The sequence below is a fragment of the Thunnus thynnus genome, chromosome 5 (genome assembly GCF_963924715.1).
Source record: "Thunnus thynnus chromosome 5, fThuThy2.1, whole genome shotgun sequence".
NCBI classification, from domain to species: domain Eukaryota; kingdom Metazoa; phylum Chordata; class Actinopteri; order Scombriformes; family Scombridae; genus Thunnus; species Thunnus thynnus.
This window is the reverse complement of record NC_089521.1, coordinates 29,997,554-30,011,176: the sequence shown is the minus strand read 5'-3', so window position 1 is coordinate 30,011,176 and position 13,623 is coordinate 29,997,554. Positions and strand designations below refer to the sequence as shown.

The 13,623-nt window shown below is 39.6% G+C and overlaps 1 protein-coding gene across 6 annotated transcripts in view; it reads right to left on the bottom strand.

Moving 5' to 3' along the window:
- LOC137183511 (suppressor of tumorigenicity 7 protein homolog) overlaps nucleotides 1-12,870 on the bottom strand; it is a 64,773-nt gene extending 51,903 nt beyond the window's left edge. The window contains exons 1-2 of one of the 6 annotated variants that reach the window (XM_067590636.1): nucleotides 12,596-12,870; nucleotides 10,491-10,561 (exon numbers count right to left, since the gene is read on the bottom strand). In XM_067590636.1, the coding sequence (XP_067446737.1) occupies nucleotides 10,491-10,533 (43 nt within the window). In that variant the 5' untranslated portion in view covers nucleotides 10,534-10,561; nucleotides 12,596-12,870. The remainder of the gene's footprint in view (nucleotides 1-10,490; nucleotides 10,562-12,595) is intronic. The other 5 variants (XM_067590638.1, XM_067590639.1, XM_067590640.1 and 2 more) reach the window with 5 other exon arrangements.
- Between the last annotated feature and the right edge of the window lie 753 nt (nucleotides 12,871-13,623).

The window sequence follows — 13,623 nt, the reverse complement described above, 5'->3', positions numbered from 1 at the left end:
CTTGGTCTATGGCAAGCCATTTGAATATGCATTTTAAAACAATAAACCAAAGCTCGATCAACCAACCTATACATTATGGCTGAAACTGTAAGCTACACTTCCTTTGAATATTGTGCTTTTAAACAGCAACCAGGGCTCAACGTAACCGATGGCCCAATGGCCCGGGGCCAGTAAAAGTTTATGCAGACCAATCAGAGTCAATGGTATACAGTTTAGGACCAGAACAAAGCCACTGAATGAGAGAAATACAACATTATTTTCTGATTGTTTGATGGTGGTTACATCCTAAAGCACAAATAAATAACCATTAGGGTTGGGTCGATATCCAGTTTTGCCGGTCTGGTCCAGTCTATGCTGGATACCGGCTTATACCGGTTTGATTTTATGTGAACCAGCTGAACCAGCTTTTGTCATTATGAGATGTCTAAGCATCTCATACGGAGGCTGCTGCTGTCCCCCCAGCTGGACACCAGAGACGAGCTGGAGGAAGTAGGCTGACCTGGGCTCACAGCACAGATCTCACCGATAACCCAGATAAACCCGGCCGGGCTTCTTACAGCTTCCAGCAGTCTGAGAGCAGCTTGTGTTTTGAAACCAACCCGCAGAAACAAAGGGATGTGATGGATCATTTTACCAGCCTGAACGGCGGCTAGCAGCTAATTAGCATGGCTAGCATTATTAGCATAGCATAGCCATGCTGTGTGTAGCGGCTACACATTATTATTAGTGTGTGTTAGGCCTGACATTGCCTGCATTATCAATACATTTCTTCACAGACAGGAACCCACTGAAGTGAACGCACAAAGGAAAAAAAGACTAGTGGGCTGTCACTTCTTCTTCAGTAGTTCCTTTGAATAGTAGGACTAATCTGAACAGGTCCAGACAAGCAAAGCTCAGTCAAGGAGGATAATACTGAATTCAGTTTTTTTCATCTTTATCCAAGGTACTTTTACTACGCACATATTCTGTTTTTCCAACAGCCCTCTGCCTCATACTCACAAATTGATGTTGATCTCACAGGCACCAAAAAAACATTTAACTTGTAGAAAAAAACATTTTTTTAAGATCACACATTCACCTCCTCATCCATACTCCCTGTCTGTGTGTCCTTGTTTGGTTTTGGGCACTAATATACTCTCACTTTTTCATAGAGGTGTATTTGTTTTCCATGGCCATTTTTCTCCGTAGTATTTTTAGAATCACCTGGGCTTGTTTTTGAGTTGGATTTCACCATTGGGATTATGTCCGGTGTCATATTTTTGACCACAGCCATATAATCCACCTTCTGGTATGGAAGGACCGACCTCCAGTGGCAGTAAAAATACTGTAATTTCAGCCAAGCGCCATATTAAACTGCTGTGTTTCTCATACATTGATTTATTTGTGGCAGCTCGCCACAAAATCAACACTGACCACCACATATTGATTTTCTATTTTTTTTTTTTTTTTTTACTATTTAAAATGAGTAAAATCTTATTTCATTGTAAGAGTTGCACTGATTCTCTCAGCCCCTCCTTGCCCCGCTCTCGCTCTCTGTCTCTCTCTCTCTCTCTCTCTCACACAAACACACTGATCCATCTGTGAATAGCCCCTCCTCTCCATGCACACTCTGAATCAAAACATGACTCTTCATGAGTCTTCGTGATGCAGAGAAGACTGCGGTCAAGTCACGCCATCCACACTTTGGGGAGGCACGGTCGCGCTATCTCCACTTAAAAATCGTTTGCGCGTCTACATCGCTTTAAAGTGCATGGGCGCCGACAGGGACTTCATGTTGCATTCAGGTGCACCTTGTAAACTCTTAAACCTACATCGCTTTGTATGGCAAAGCGTGCAGGACTTCATGGTGCATTCAAGTGCACCTTGTAAACTCAAGGCAAATACAGTGTTTCCCTGCTGCCTCTAACCAGTCCCATTCGCACAACTAGGGCTTTGATGTTTTGCTCACACCTTACAGTTTTTCCAGTGCTTTCATTATTTTTTCTTGGCTTGTTTGAGTCTGAGGAGACAAACTTATTTTAAACTCAGTTACTTCTGTTAAACATTTATGTCTTTTAGGGTTTCGTCTTAAACAAGCGCTATTATTCCCTACCGATCATTTGTTTAGGTTGTGGCAACACAAACTTTGGATTTGTCAGTGTTCATCTTTTGGTTAAATATAGAACTGCTGTATTATATTTCTAAGTTGTGTATGAGCATCTCATATTGCCTGTAGTTATGAAATGTAGATGAATTAGTCAATAAATCAATTCGTCAATTATTCAAAGACAGAAAATTAATCACCAACAATTCTGATAATTGTTTTAAGTAATTTTTTAAGAAAAAAAGTCAGAATTCTCTGCTTTCAGCCTCTCAGAGGCAGATATTTTCCAGGTTCTTTGGTCTTTTTTGAACTGCGGATTCATATGTCTAACAACAACTTATGGGAAGAGTCCCAGTCTGGGTTCAGGGCAAAACACAGCACTGAGACTGTACTCACCAAAGTTGCCAATGATCTGCTTGTAGCTGCTGACTATGGTTACCTCAGTAAACTATCCTGTTAGATCTCACTGCTGCTTTTGATACAGTCTATCATAATCTTCTGATGAACCGGTTAGAAACACTACTTGGTGTCAGTGGCACTCCATTATCATAGTTCAAGTCCTACCTCACAGCTAGAAAACAGCTTTAGGTCTCCCACATCCCCCCCTCTCCCACGGTGTCCCCCAGGGCTCAGTTCTTGGACCATTACTGTTCATTATTTACATTCACCCTCTTGGACATATAATTCATCGACATGGCCTCAATTTTCACTGCTATGCTGATGACACACAGCTCTACATACACAACAAGCCCTTGGACATTCTACCACCATCCAACCTGACAGACTGCTTAAATGATATAAATGCTTGAATGACCGGCATTTACCTTAATCTTAACCAGGATAAACCTTGAGGCTATCCTTGTTGCCTCCCCAGCCACACTTTGCAAAATCCCCCAGCTAAATTTGGCCATCCCTGGTTTTATTACATCCACTGTTGCTGAGGTAAAAAAATCTAGGTGTTACTTTAGACTCCACCCTCTGTTTTAACACACATATCAAGTATTCCTAATATTTTGCCCCCCTCATGTATGTTAATGGAGTGGACAAAATATTAGGGACACCATTCAACATAATGCAACCCCAGTACACCACCATCACCCATTACGTCCTTAATAATACACATAAAGTAGAATTATCACCTTTCTGACAATATCAACAAAAGCTGAAAATGTATAAACTTCATAAATGTAGAATTTATGGCAGATTATGGTGGCAAATGAGACTATGATGGCAAATTAGATTGCACAGGTGTCCCTAATCAAGTGGCCGGTGAATGTATATAGTAGGGCTGTAACTAATGATTATTTTCATTATCAATTAATGTGTCGATTATTTTCTCAATGAATCAATTAGTTGTTTGTCGAGAAATCTCCATCACTGTATTCCAAACCCTAATGTCCTTGAATGTCCTCTTTTGTCCCGACCAACAGTCTATACACAGATATTCAGTTTACTATATAGAAGACTAAATAAAACAGAAAAAACTTGATTAAAAATGATTAATCAATTAACATCATCATTATAATTGCAGCTCTAATATGTGTGAAGGACAGAGCTGTTCTGAGATAAGTCACAGTAAAACCAATACTCCATGCTTTCATTTCCACAGATTATCTGACTCTGAGCGCTGTTCAGAGTGTAGTGTTTCTCAGGTTAAACTGAACACAGCCTCAGGCAATGTCAACCACTCTGGACTAGAATGGGGGTCGAGTTACTCTACCAATAGACATGAAATCAAATACACCAAAAAATAAAAAATCTGCTGGGTGTTTCTATTGTGGTGGAAGAACTGACATGATCCAATACCAGTAGCAGACAATGAGTGTAAAACAACAGCTACTGCACAGAAAAGGTTATTTAAAACAAGACTAGGTCAAAACCTAGTATATGGCTGGACCGTGTATGGTCAATGTGCGAAATAGAGATAGGCGGTTTTAGTGTCCCAGTAATATTTGTTGTTTAAGTGTACTGGAGAAGCATATCACATGACATGGTGGAGCTACGTTTGAGTCAAAAATAAAGGTATAAATCCCACTAATATCTTGGGATGTTTCATTTTAAAGAGGGCTAATTTTAATTATAACTATTCTAATTATCTGTTAACTGCCCCTGCTCTTCCATCTGTTTCTATCAGTAGATGTCTAGGAACATATGGTCTCATCCGTATGTTTACATAGGGTTAGCATGCTAGGCTAACAGTCAGTCCGCTATGTGACTTTATATCTGCGCCGTGATGTCTTTCAGAGCACACAAACACCATAAACATACCTGTCACCTGCCCAGCACAGTGGTGTTAAACCAGAAACACTGCACCTACACCATGTTTTTATACAGCACAGCACAGCTATGCTAATGATGCTAGCCATGCTCAGTACCTGCTAGCTGTTGTGCAGGCTGGTAAAATGGATCTGTCGCTTCTCTTTGTAACCGCAGGTTGATGCTCCTGTCAGTGTCGGAGCCTTCGTGTGAGAAGCCTGAGTCAGTAAATGTGTGTTTTTAAAACTTATTTCGGGGCTGTGCTCAGTCTCAGTCAGCAACCGCCAATGGTGAAACTCAAACACTGGGCCATCCAACCAATGGTGTAACTTCATCACTCAGTGAGTCAGTCAGTCAGTTAGTGACGGACAGACATCCAGGGTTATAGGGCTGGTCTGTGGTCGGTCCAGCCAAAAATATTGCCCAATACTGCCAGTAAGTCATTATGCAAAGATATAATCTAGCTCAATTAAGCATAAAACTTACTTTGTCTGGCACTGAAATAAAATGTAAGAACACACCCGATGATTGTTTCAGGCAGGATGTCTCTAGTATTACACAGATTCTTGTAAATCTTATCATATAGTTTGGATAGATTCAAATATGTGCAGGCATTCAAATACAGAGTATGTAAATTGCATTGAAATACAGGCCATTGGACATGTCATTCATCAAACTGTCTCTGTATGCAAAATAGGAAGTAAAGATGAGGAACAGAGGGTGAGGAAATAACCACCTGCTTCATGTTAGTAACCTCTGACTGTGGCTGTTAGCCTTGTCGGATTAACTAATCTTTTTGGCATGCAAGCAACCATTGTGCAGGAATTTACTTTTAATTTAGTTACTGAAGCCAGAACCTGAAGTAAGTGTGCTTTTGTGGTAAAACTACACAGCTTATACTTTTATTATTTAGCCAACCTTGCTGTAAAAGTGCATTCCTCATTACATGAAGAATAGACTATAATCAGCACCTTTGCCCTAAGTCCCACAGTAACTCCTAAATGGTGAGGAAAATTGCCACAAAGACAATGTTTAGTGTAAGATGTACAGCCAATAGCTGGATTGCTGCAATATGGTAGCAAGTCATCATCCTTATGTTCCTTATGTGTTTTAAATGATTAGCTGGTTATCTACAGAATTGTTTTATTAACCACTATGTCCTGTAGACAGAGAGATTAGTTTCTTGCACTGCTGATCAGACCAAAATCTATTGTACATAAACACTGTGAAAAACTGGTTGGGTGTGATGTGGTCATGATTGAAGGGTTTATATTCTCCACACGGCATTCAATTGTAAAGGAGACATATATATCATGCACATTTCCAGTTCTATATTTTTATTCTGCGGCTCTACTGGAATGATTTACAGTTTAAAAAAAACTCATTTATCTTATACTGGCCCTTCATGCAGGCCCTCAGTTCAGCCTCTGTCTGAAAAAGGCTGTTTTAGCTCCTGTCTTTTTAAGGTCCCCCTCCCGATAAGCTCACTCTGTTCTGACTGGCACCTTCCAGCTGCCAAGACGCATCCGGAAGGTGCGACATGGCAGACTTCTGGCAGTTCGGGAGGCAACATAAACAAACAATAATAGTAGGATTTCACTTCTTTTTCTCGTTCTTTACTCAAGAGTAATGACTGAGTGGACAATACAAACAACACATGGAACAACCTTGGTAACAAAGGCTACAGAACGGACAGCCGTTTGTGGGCATGAGCAAGCAATCTGCACAAGGAGGAAATAGAGGTAACATTGCAAACAAAGCATTCAGAACAGACAGAAGCCTGGCTTTTAACTTTCGAGGAGCATATTTACATATGTTCACCTCCCATTTTGGACCTTTGACCATGTTTAACATAGACACCTGACATCATAACAGTATGAAAATGACATAACATCACAAAAAGGATGATTTGTCCTATTTAAATGAAATTAAATCTAATTAGGTGGTCTGTTACCCAACATCCAAAACTTTCAGATGGTCACTAACGGTACAAAATATTAGAAATCTTCCTGCTTCCTGTTGCTGAGCTACAGTCCCTTTTGCACTTTGGCATAGATTAAAAAAAAGACTCTAAGCTGTTACTTATCTACCTTTCATCTTTCATGACTGATATAAGTCTAGTGAGGGGGATCCATATGGGATAATGGATTTTATGTGGATTCACCTTATCATTGTACCTCACTAGCAGAGTGTATGACATTTTGGACAGTCAGTGTGCCTACATAGCAGCCACGACCTTTCCCTCACTTGGCCAGAGCCTTCATTGGCATGGCGGGTCAGATATTAGAGAGCCAGCTGTGAGGGGTTCAGAGTGTTTGCCTTGAATTACCAGTTTGGGTGCTTCAAGGATGAAGGTGATCCAGGCTTTCTGTTCTCACTGGGAACAGCTGATTGAAAGCAGACAGAAAGTGGACGAAAAACAGACTGTGATTGTGGACTTTTTTCCAGGCAGGGCAGGGCAGCCTGCCCCGTCAAAGGTAGGGCAAACATTTCTGACTGAGATCGTGTTACTGAAGCAGCGCACAGGTTCTAAATAAAGGTTCCTGGCCAGTCTGATCTGGCTTTGTGGTGAATGTGTGCTGTGTCTGACTGTGTGTGTCACATCATTTAGCCAACTCAGAGAGTTTCTATGTATTTAAACCCAAGACTTTTGTTCTACAACTTTATTTTGGACTGGATGTTAAACACTTTGCATTAAACTATTCAGTGAGTTCTATGGAGATGTTCTTACTGCATCGGGTCAAAAAACATGCCCATACCTTTCCAAGCTTATATGTGTATTTAACAAGATTGTGGCTTGCTACCAGAGATGTGGAACTACCTTAGCACGAGCTTTACTGCCCCATCCCTGACTGGCTATATTGGAATCTTATTGCAGTAAAGAAGTGTTTAGGATAAGTCCTATCCTCAAAGAGATTTTATTTCTGATTCATGAATTAATTATCTGCAGAAAATTAAGCCTGGGAAAATGCCCTGCAGAATCTGTGTGAACTCAGATACAAGTTATTATCAAGGGTCTTCAAGGCAAACCTTGCCAGTATTCTCTACAAAAACATGAAGATGCATAATATGCCACTTCTACAATTTCAGCATGGCCTAAATGGCCATTGAGAGCTACTGGGAGTTGATATGGTACCACAAAATGGTCCATAAATCTCTCTTTACATGCTGACCTTTTGAGTCTTATGGCTGCACAAAAAATTGAGATGCCAAATCCAGAGGCGGCAACTGTGCCAGAAACTGCTTATTGTTGAGCTTAGCATCCTACACAATTATAAATGGGGTTGTGTTTCTTTAAGCTTCATTTAGTTCAAACTACACAGTGCAATTTAAATGTTATCCTGAAGTACTGAAGATAGGTACAAATGCTGGTGTGAGAGTTTGGTAGGTGGATAATCATTTACGCAACACATACTCTGCACTGTAAGCATACAGGATGGAGATGAATTGCTGAAGCTAATCTATATCTACATTTGCAAATCGTGTTTGATGACTGTGCAATTTCTAACTTTTAGAACAGCAAGGTGCAGTCCAGTGTGAGCTTATATTAAAAATTTAAACATGTCACCCAACTCCAGGACAGCATGCTTTATTCACCAAATGTTTGCAGCCGTCCTGTTTTTAAATCAGAGTGATGTCTGAGGTCATTTCCAGTTTCTTTTTATACAGTTCTTCTATCAGTTGGTAAGGGAGACTGAGACTTTGCTGTAGCTGCCTCAAAGCTTTGGAATAATCTTAAACTTTCAAAGTATTTCCCCTCCATTGACACTGTTATGGCAAAACTCAAGACTTGCATGTTTTCAATGGCCTTTGGATGCTCTTAATGGTTTTAATATTTTTTTAAGAATCTTTTATTTATTTATGTATCTTTCAATTTTTATTCGGTTTTATGTCTTACATTTGGGCATATATTTTGATATTGCCTTGTATTTTACCATTGCCTTTCATTGTTGTCTTCTATTTGAGCTTGTTTATGGACAACAATGGAGGTCTACAGCACAAGGAATAAGATATATCAGGCTTTGGATACACACACAGTACTTGTAAGTTGGATGAGCTCATTGTTGGTTTGGAGATTTGTTGACAGTAAGAAAAACATAGAAAATCACAAGCCAAATCCTTTAATGCAAATATGTAATCACTCAGCCAATCATGTAACAGAAACTAGATGCATAAAAGCATGCAGAGATGGTTAAGAGTTTCAGTTATTGTTCAGACCAAAACATCAAAATGGGCAAGAAATATGATCCGAGTGACTTTGTGAATGACTGAGAAACAGACGTGTTGGTTTGAGTATGTCAGAAACTGCTGATCTCATGCATGATTTCACACACAACAGTCTCTAGTTTACAGAGAATGGTGCAAAAACAGTGAAAGAACAGGAGACTTAGAGGAGACTAGCCAGAGTGGCTCAAGCTGACAGTAGTAAGTAACCTGGCATTACAACAATAAATTGCAAAAGGGCATCTTTGCACACAACACGCTGAAACTTTGAAGTGGATGTGATACAGCAACAGAAAACCACACCAAGTTCCACTCCTGTCAGCTAAGAACAGGAAACTGTGGCTACAGTGGGCTCATCAAAAATAGACAGTAGATTGAAGGAAAAAAAAAAAAAATTGCCTGGGCAGACGAATCTTAAATTCTGCTGCAACGTGCAGATAGTAGCGTCAGAATTTGGCTTAAACGACAGGAACCCAAGGATCCATCTTGCCTTGTGTCAACAGTACAGGCTGGTGGTGATGGGAATATTTTCTTGACACACATTCGACCCCTGCATCAATTATGGCCACAGTCTACCCCTCGTCTAACAGCTACTTCCAGGAGGATAACGCACCATGTCACGAAGCACACGTCATCTCAAGCTGTTTCCACAAACAAGCCAATGAGTTCAGCGTACTCCAATGGCCTCCACGGTCACCAGACGTCAATCCAATAGAACATCTTTGGGATGCGTAGCTGACAAATCGGGAGCGACTGTGTGACACCATTAAAGAATGTTTCCAACACCTTGTTAAATCCATGCCTGTATTGAACAATTCAGGCTGTTCTGTGTGCAAAAGGGGGGGTCAAACCCAGCACTAGAAAGGTGTAATTAATGAAGTCGCGGGTACATCCTACATTGAGCTGAAGTACCGTCAGCAATCGGAAACATCAAGAGTAAATGTCAGGTTTCGGTATTAGTTTGTCAAATTCATACAGATAGAAACTGATCATACAAGATACCACGATAGCAACAGCAGTCTAAATACACCAGAATGCACAGTAGCAACACAATGTGCAACATTTAGAGTTAGGAACATTCACCTTGCGGTTCTTACTACGCTACTGCTGTGGAAACAGATCTTTCCACATACTTTCATAAATCACTCTCTTTGACAGAGTTGTAAAAATAATCGGTTAAATAACTGGTAGTCGCAATATTTACACAGGGAATTCAACATGTAACGAGCCAAGATTTCTGTATTTGGGGAGTTGGGGGGGACTGACCTCATGACAGGTCAATGCAACAACTCACACTGAACAATCATGTCTATGCAGAATCTTAGTTTTAGAGAGGTAGAAGTCATTTCAGGTGTCAGAATTATTAATGCTGTGACTATTCCTGTGGAAAACTGCCTTTCATATCAAACTCAGGTGGGGAGCAGGGTCACAGAACCAGTTCAGCAAGAAATCAAACGTAAGAGGACACAGTTTCTTCCAACAACTGTAGCCCTATTATTTTAAATCGACACATAACATGGACATGAGTCTTGCTTTATGTGTCCCTCCTGCTGTTATGAAAGCTATTGCTTGCGCCATCTGAGAGGGACGCAACAAGACCAAGCAAGTTCTCAAGGGGGAGCAGACAATCACTAACAAATTTAATAGTAGAGGAAGCATGTTAAGAGAAAGTGGCTGATGTAATAAACCACTGATAAATTTTGAAGGGGAATGCCACAGTTCATAGATGAAATCGTTCCTGGTACAGGGGAAAAGGAGAACTAAGAGAACACCAAATAAACTGGTGTTAGTGGGGAAGAGGAAGTGAAAGTATGTTATCGATGTGACACATTACTCTCAGTTTAAGGTTTTTCTATGAGACAAGGTCTGTCAGGTACAAAGTAGCAGCTGCTTTTCAGTTCTATCTTTCATCCCTCTATAAACTTACCTGTAATTCTGTCTGCAGCAGAGAGCGATTCCCTGTAAGTCATTATTCAAATCTGATAAGGGGAGGCCATGCTGAAATGATACATAACCAAGGTCAAAAATTGTGCTTTATCTCTATGACGTGGCAGCATATAAATAAACGCAGCACATTTAATGATGTGTGTTTTTCCATCCAAATTATACACTTTTTGAGAGTAAAATCTGGTATTTAACTTAAGCAGTATAGAAAAGGATGATTTAACTAAGAAAATCATCTGTTGATGTGTATGACATTTTGACCCACCAGCTATTGATCCCCAAACAAACAAACAAACTAAAATACCTCAAATACCTCATACATGTTTTTGACAGAACTTTGACATCCTGGTTGTTTTCAGTGCTAATTTGTTCATTTAAAACTAATAATAATAATAAAATGTATGAATGCTCTACTACATCTAAAAGTCCTGCATGAAAAATCATGCCTATAGTACATAAGTATTAGCATTTAAAGTATTAAAGTAAAACTACTAATTTTGTCCCGATATATTATTGTTGTTTGATAAAATGAAACCAGTGGTAGTGTTGCCAAATATATGACATCATTAGATTATTAATAGTGAAGCATCAGTGTTAGAGCAGCATGTTACTGTTGTAGCTGCTGGAGGTGGAGCTAGTTTACACTACTTTATATACAGTTAGCTACTTTAGTCCAGTGGTTCCCAACCTAGGGGTCGGGCCCCTCCAGAGAGTCACCAGATAAATCTGCGAGGTCGTGAGATGATTAATGGGAGAGGAAAGAAGAAAAAAACAAAGTTCTGATACACAAATCTGTTTTCAGTTTTTGGATTTTTTCTCTCATCTTTGGTGTTTGGTGAAATATTGGATCATTTGAACATTTACTGAAATGAAAGCATGTGAGAAGTTTAGAAGGAAAATCACTATTTGGTGGAGCTGTTAACAACTCATAGACATGTGAAATGTGACCCCGACTACACACTGCTTTTTGTAAGACATCAAAAGCCAAAAAAGGTTGGAAACCACTGGCTTCATCTTTAACAATGTGTTGTATTTTAAAAGCTTGTTAAATGATCCATTCTGTCATAATATTCATCTGAAAAAATAACTAAAGCTGTCAAATAAATGTAGTGGAGTAAAAAGGACAATATGGAGTGGAAGTATAAAGTAGCATCAAATAGAAATACTCAAGAAAAGTACAAGTACCTCAAAATTCTACTTAAGTACATGCTTGAATAAATAAACTTAGTTACTTTCCACCACTCTCTGACATATAAACCTTCCTAACACCCATGCTTTTGGTTATGACTGTTCAGTTCCAACTCACACACACACACACACACACACTACTATTAGACTTTTCAACCAGCCTATGTGTGCCTAAAGGCTCTCCTGCCCTCTCTAGTTCCAGCCAGCTGGCTTTCTGAAAGAGCACATTCTTCCATCTGCTGCTCAGCACACAGTCACAGGAGACTCATCATTGGCTACTGTGAGAGCAAGGAGACACATAATGCCAACTATACCACTGAGCTGCTGTTGAATACCCAGCAGAGGTAAACACTTGCAGGTCCATGAGGCTATAACAGGTAGTGGCAAAATTGAGATCTTGTACTTTAAATTGCTAATGATGCGTTCACTTAAAATGCATCCCTATCAGACGTCTGTCCCTCAGTTAGAGGCTTGGTAAACACACAAGCAGCATGGCTAAATAACACCTGGACACCAATGACATTGTAAACTCTAGAGTACCAGATAAGAGATATTGCACTGACTCATGATGGAGACCACTAATAACAATACACCGCTCTGCTCTCTTGAGCTGGCTTGTGCTGCTCCGGCAAGGAAAACTAATTACACGGTATCTCGGGAACATCCTATTGATGCTCTAATATGCATTTAACATTGAGGATTTCCATTTAAACTTGGCTAACTTAAAGTGTTAGCCACTCATTCTGCTTGCCAGCCAGCTAAATGCTAACGCGAGCTGGCTATGGTTGCAAAACTTTTTCTTTTTTTTCTTTTTTTTCTTTTTTAAAGTGGAGGCACTGTGAATGGCAGCGGTCGTGGGGGAAACGTTAAAGCAATGTGTGTCAGAGAGAGAGAGCTTACCTCAATTTATGTATATGCGAAAGGCAGATAAATCCTTATTCGTAGCTAGCATTTCTTCCAGCAGGAGTTCAACATGTGTGTAGTATTCAGCAGCAGCAGCGGCGGCGGCGGCGGTGGTGGTGGTGGTGGTGGCGGACTGTCTGTAGACGTGTCTGCAAACTGGGCAGGCTGGCTAACGTTAGCTAACAGTTAGCCACCGGCTCGCTAACCTGGACAGTTAGCTCCCGTCGCCTCAAGATGTCGCTGTCAACGATTTATTTACCTGTAATTCAAGGCAAGTTCAAGCAACACACACTCAAAATTGATTTTATAATATGGCTTGATATAATATTATACTTTTAAACAATACAAAACAACGACATAAATGAACAAATACACGCTTAAAAAGGAAAACTGTCCCCAAAATGAGACGAACGTTAGCTAGTTTAACGGTCAACTTTCAGGCAAATGTCCAAAATTCATCCTGTTACACTTTCACAAGTTATACCTGTCAAAGTGTAAGCAAACTTCTATATTCTATATATATGTTTCTAAAACATATACATACATCTGTGTAAATGTAATATCACACAGGTAGTTGAATAAACTTGAAGAAATGCTCTGTAGGTTTTTCCATTGTTATTGTTGGTGAATGCTTTATCTCATCTTTTTTTTTTTGTATTGTGTTTATCAAGCTTTTTTATCGATCTTATTTATTGATTTTTTATTCCACATACAGCTCACTGGTGTTTTTTTTATTCCTTTTGTGTGTTGTATATTGTATTATTTATTTGTTTGTTTGTCTGTTAGCGTGTTGTGTGTACAACAGGCTGCTCCAAACTAATTGCCCCTAGTGGGATTAATAAAGTTGTTTGTATTGTATTGTAAGATATTTCCCTTGGATTAGATGATATTGCATCAGAAAATAAAATAGGTTTGTTATTGTATGTAAATAAATTAAAAATAAAATGTTTGATATTGCAGATAAAGAAGGCTTTGGGGAATATTTTGTATTAAAAAAAATTCCCTGACATGTCATGCCACTATTA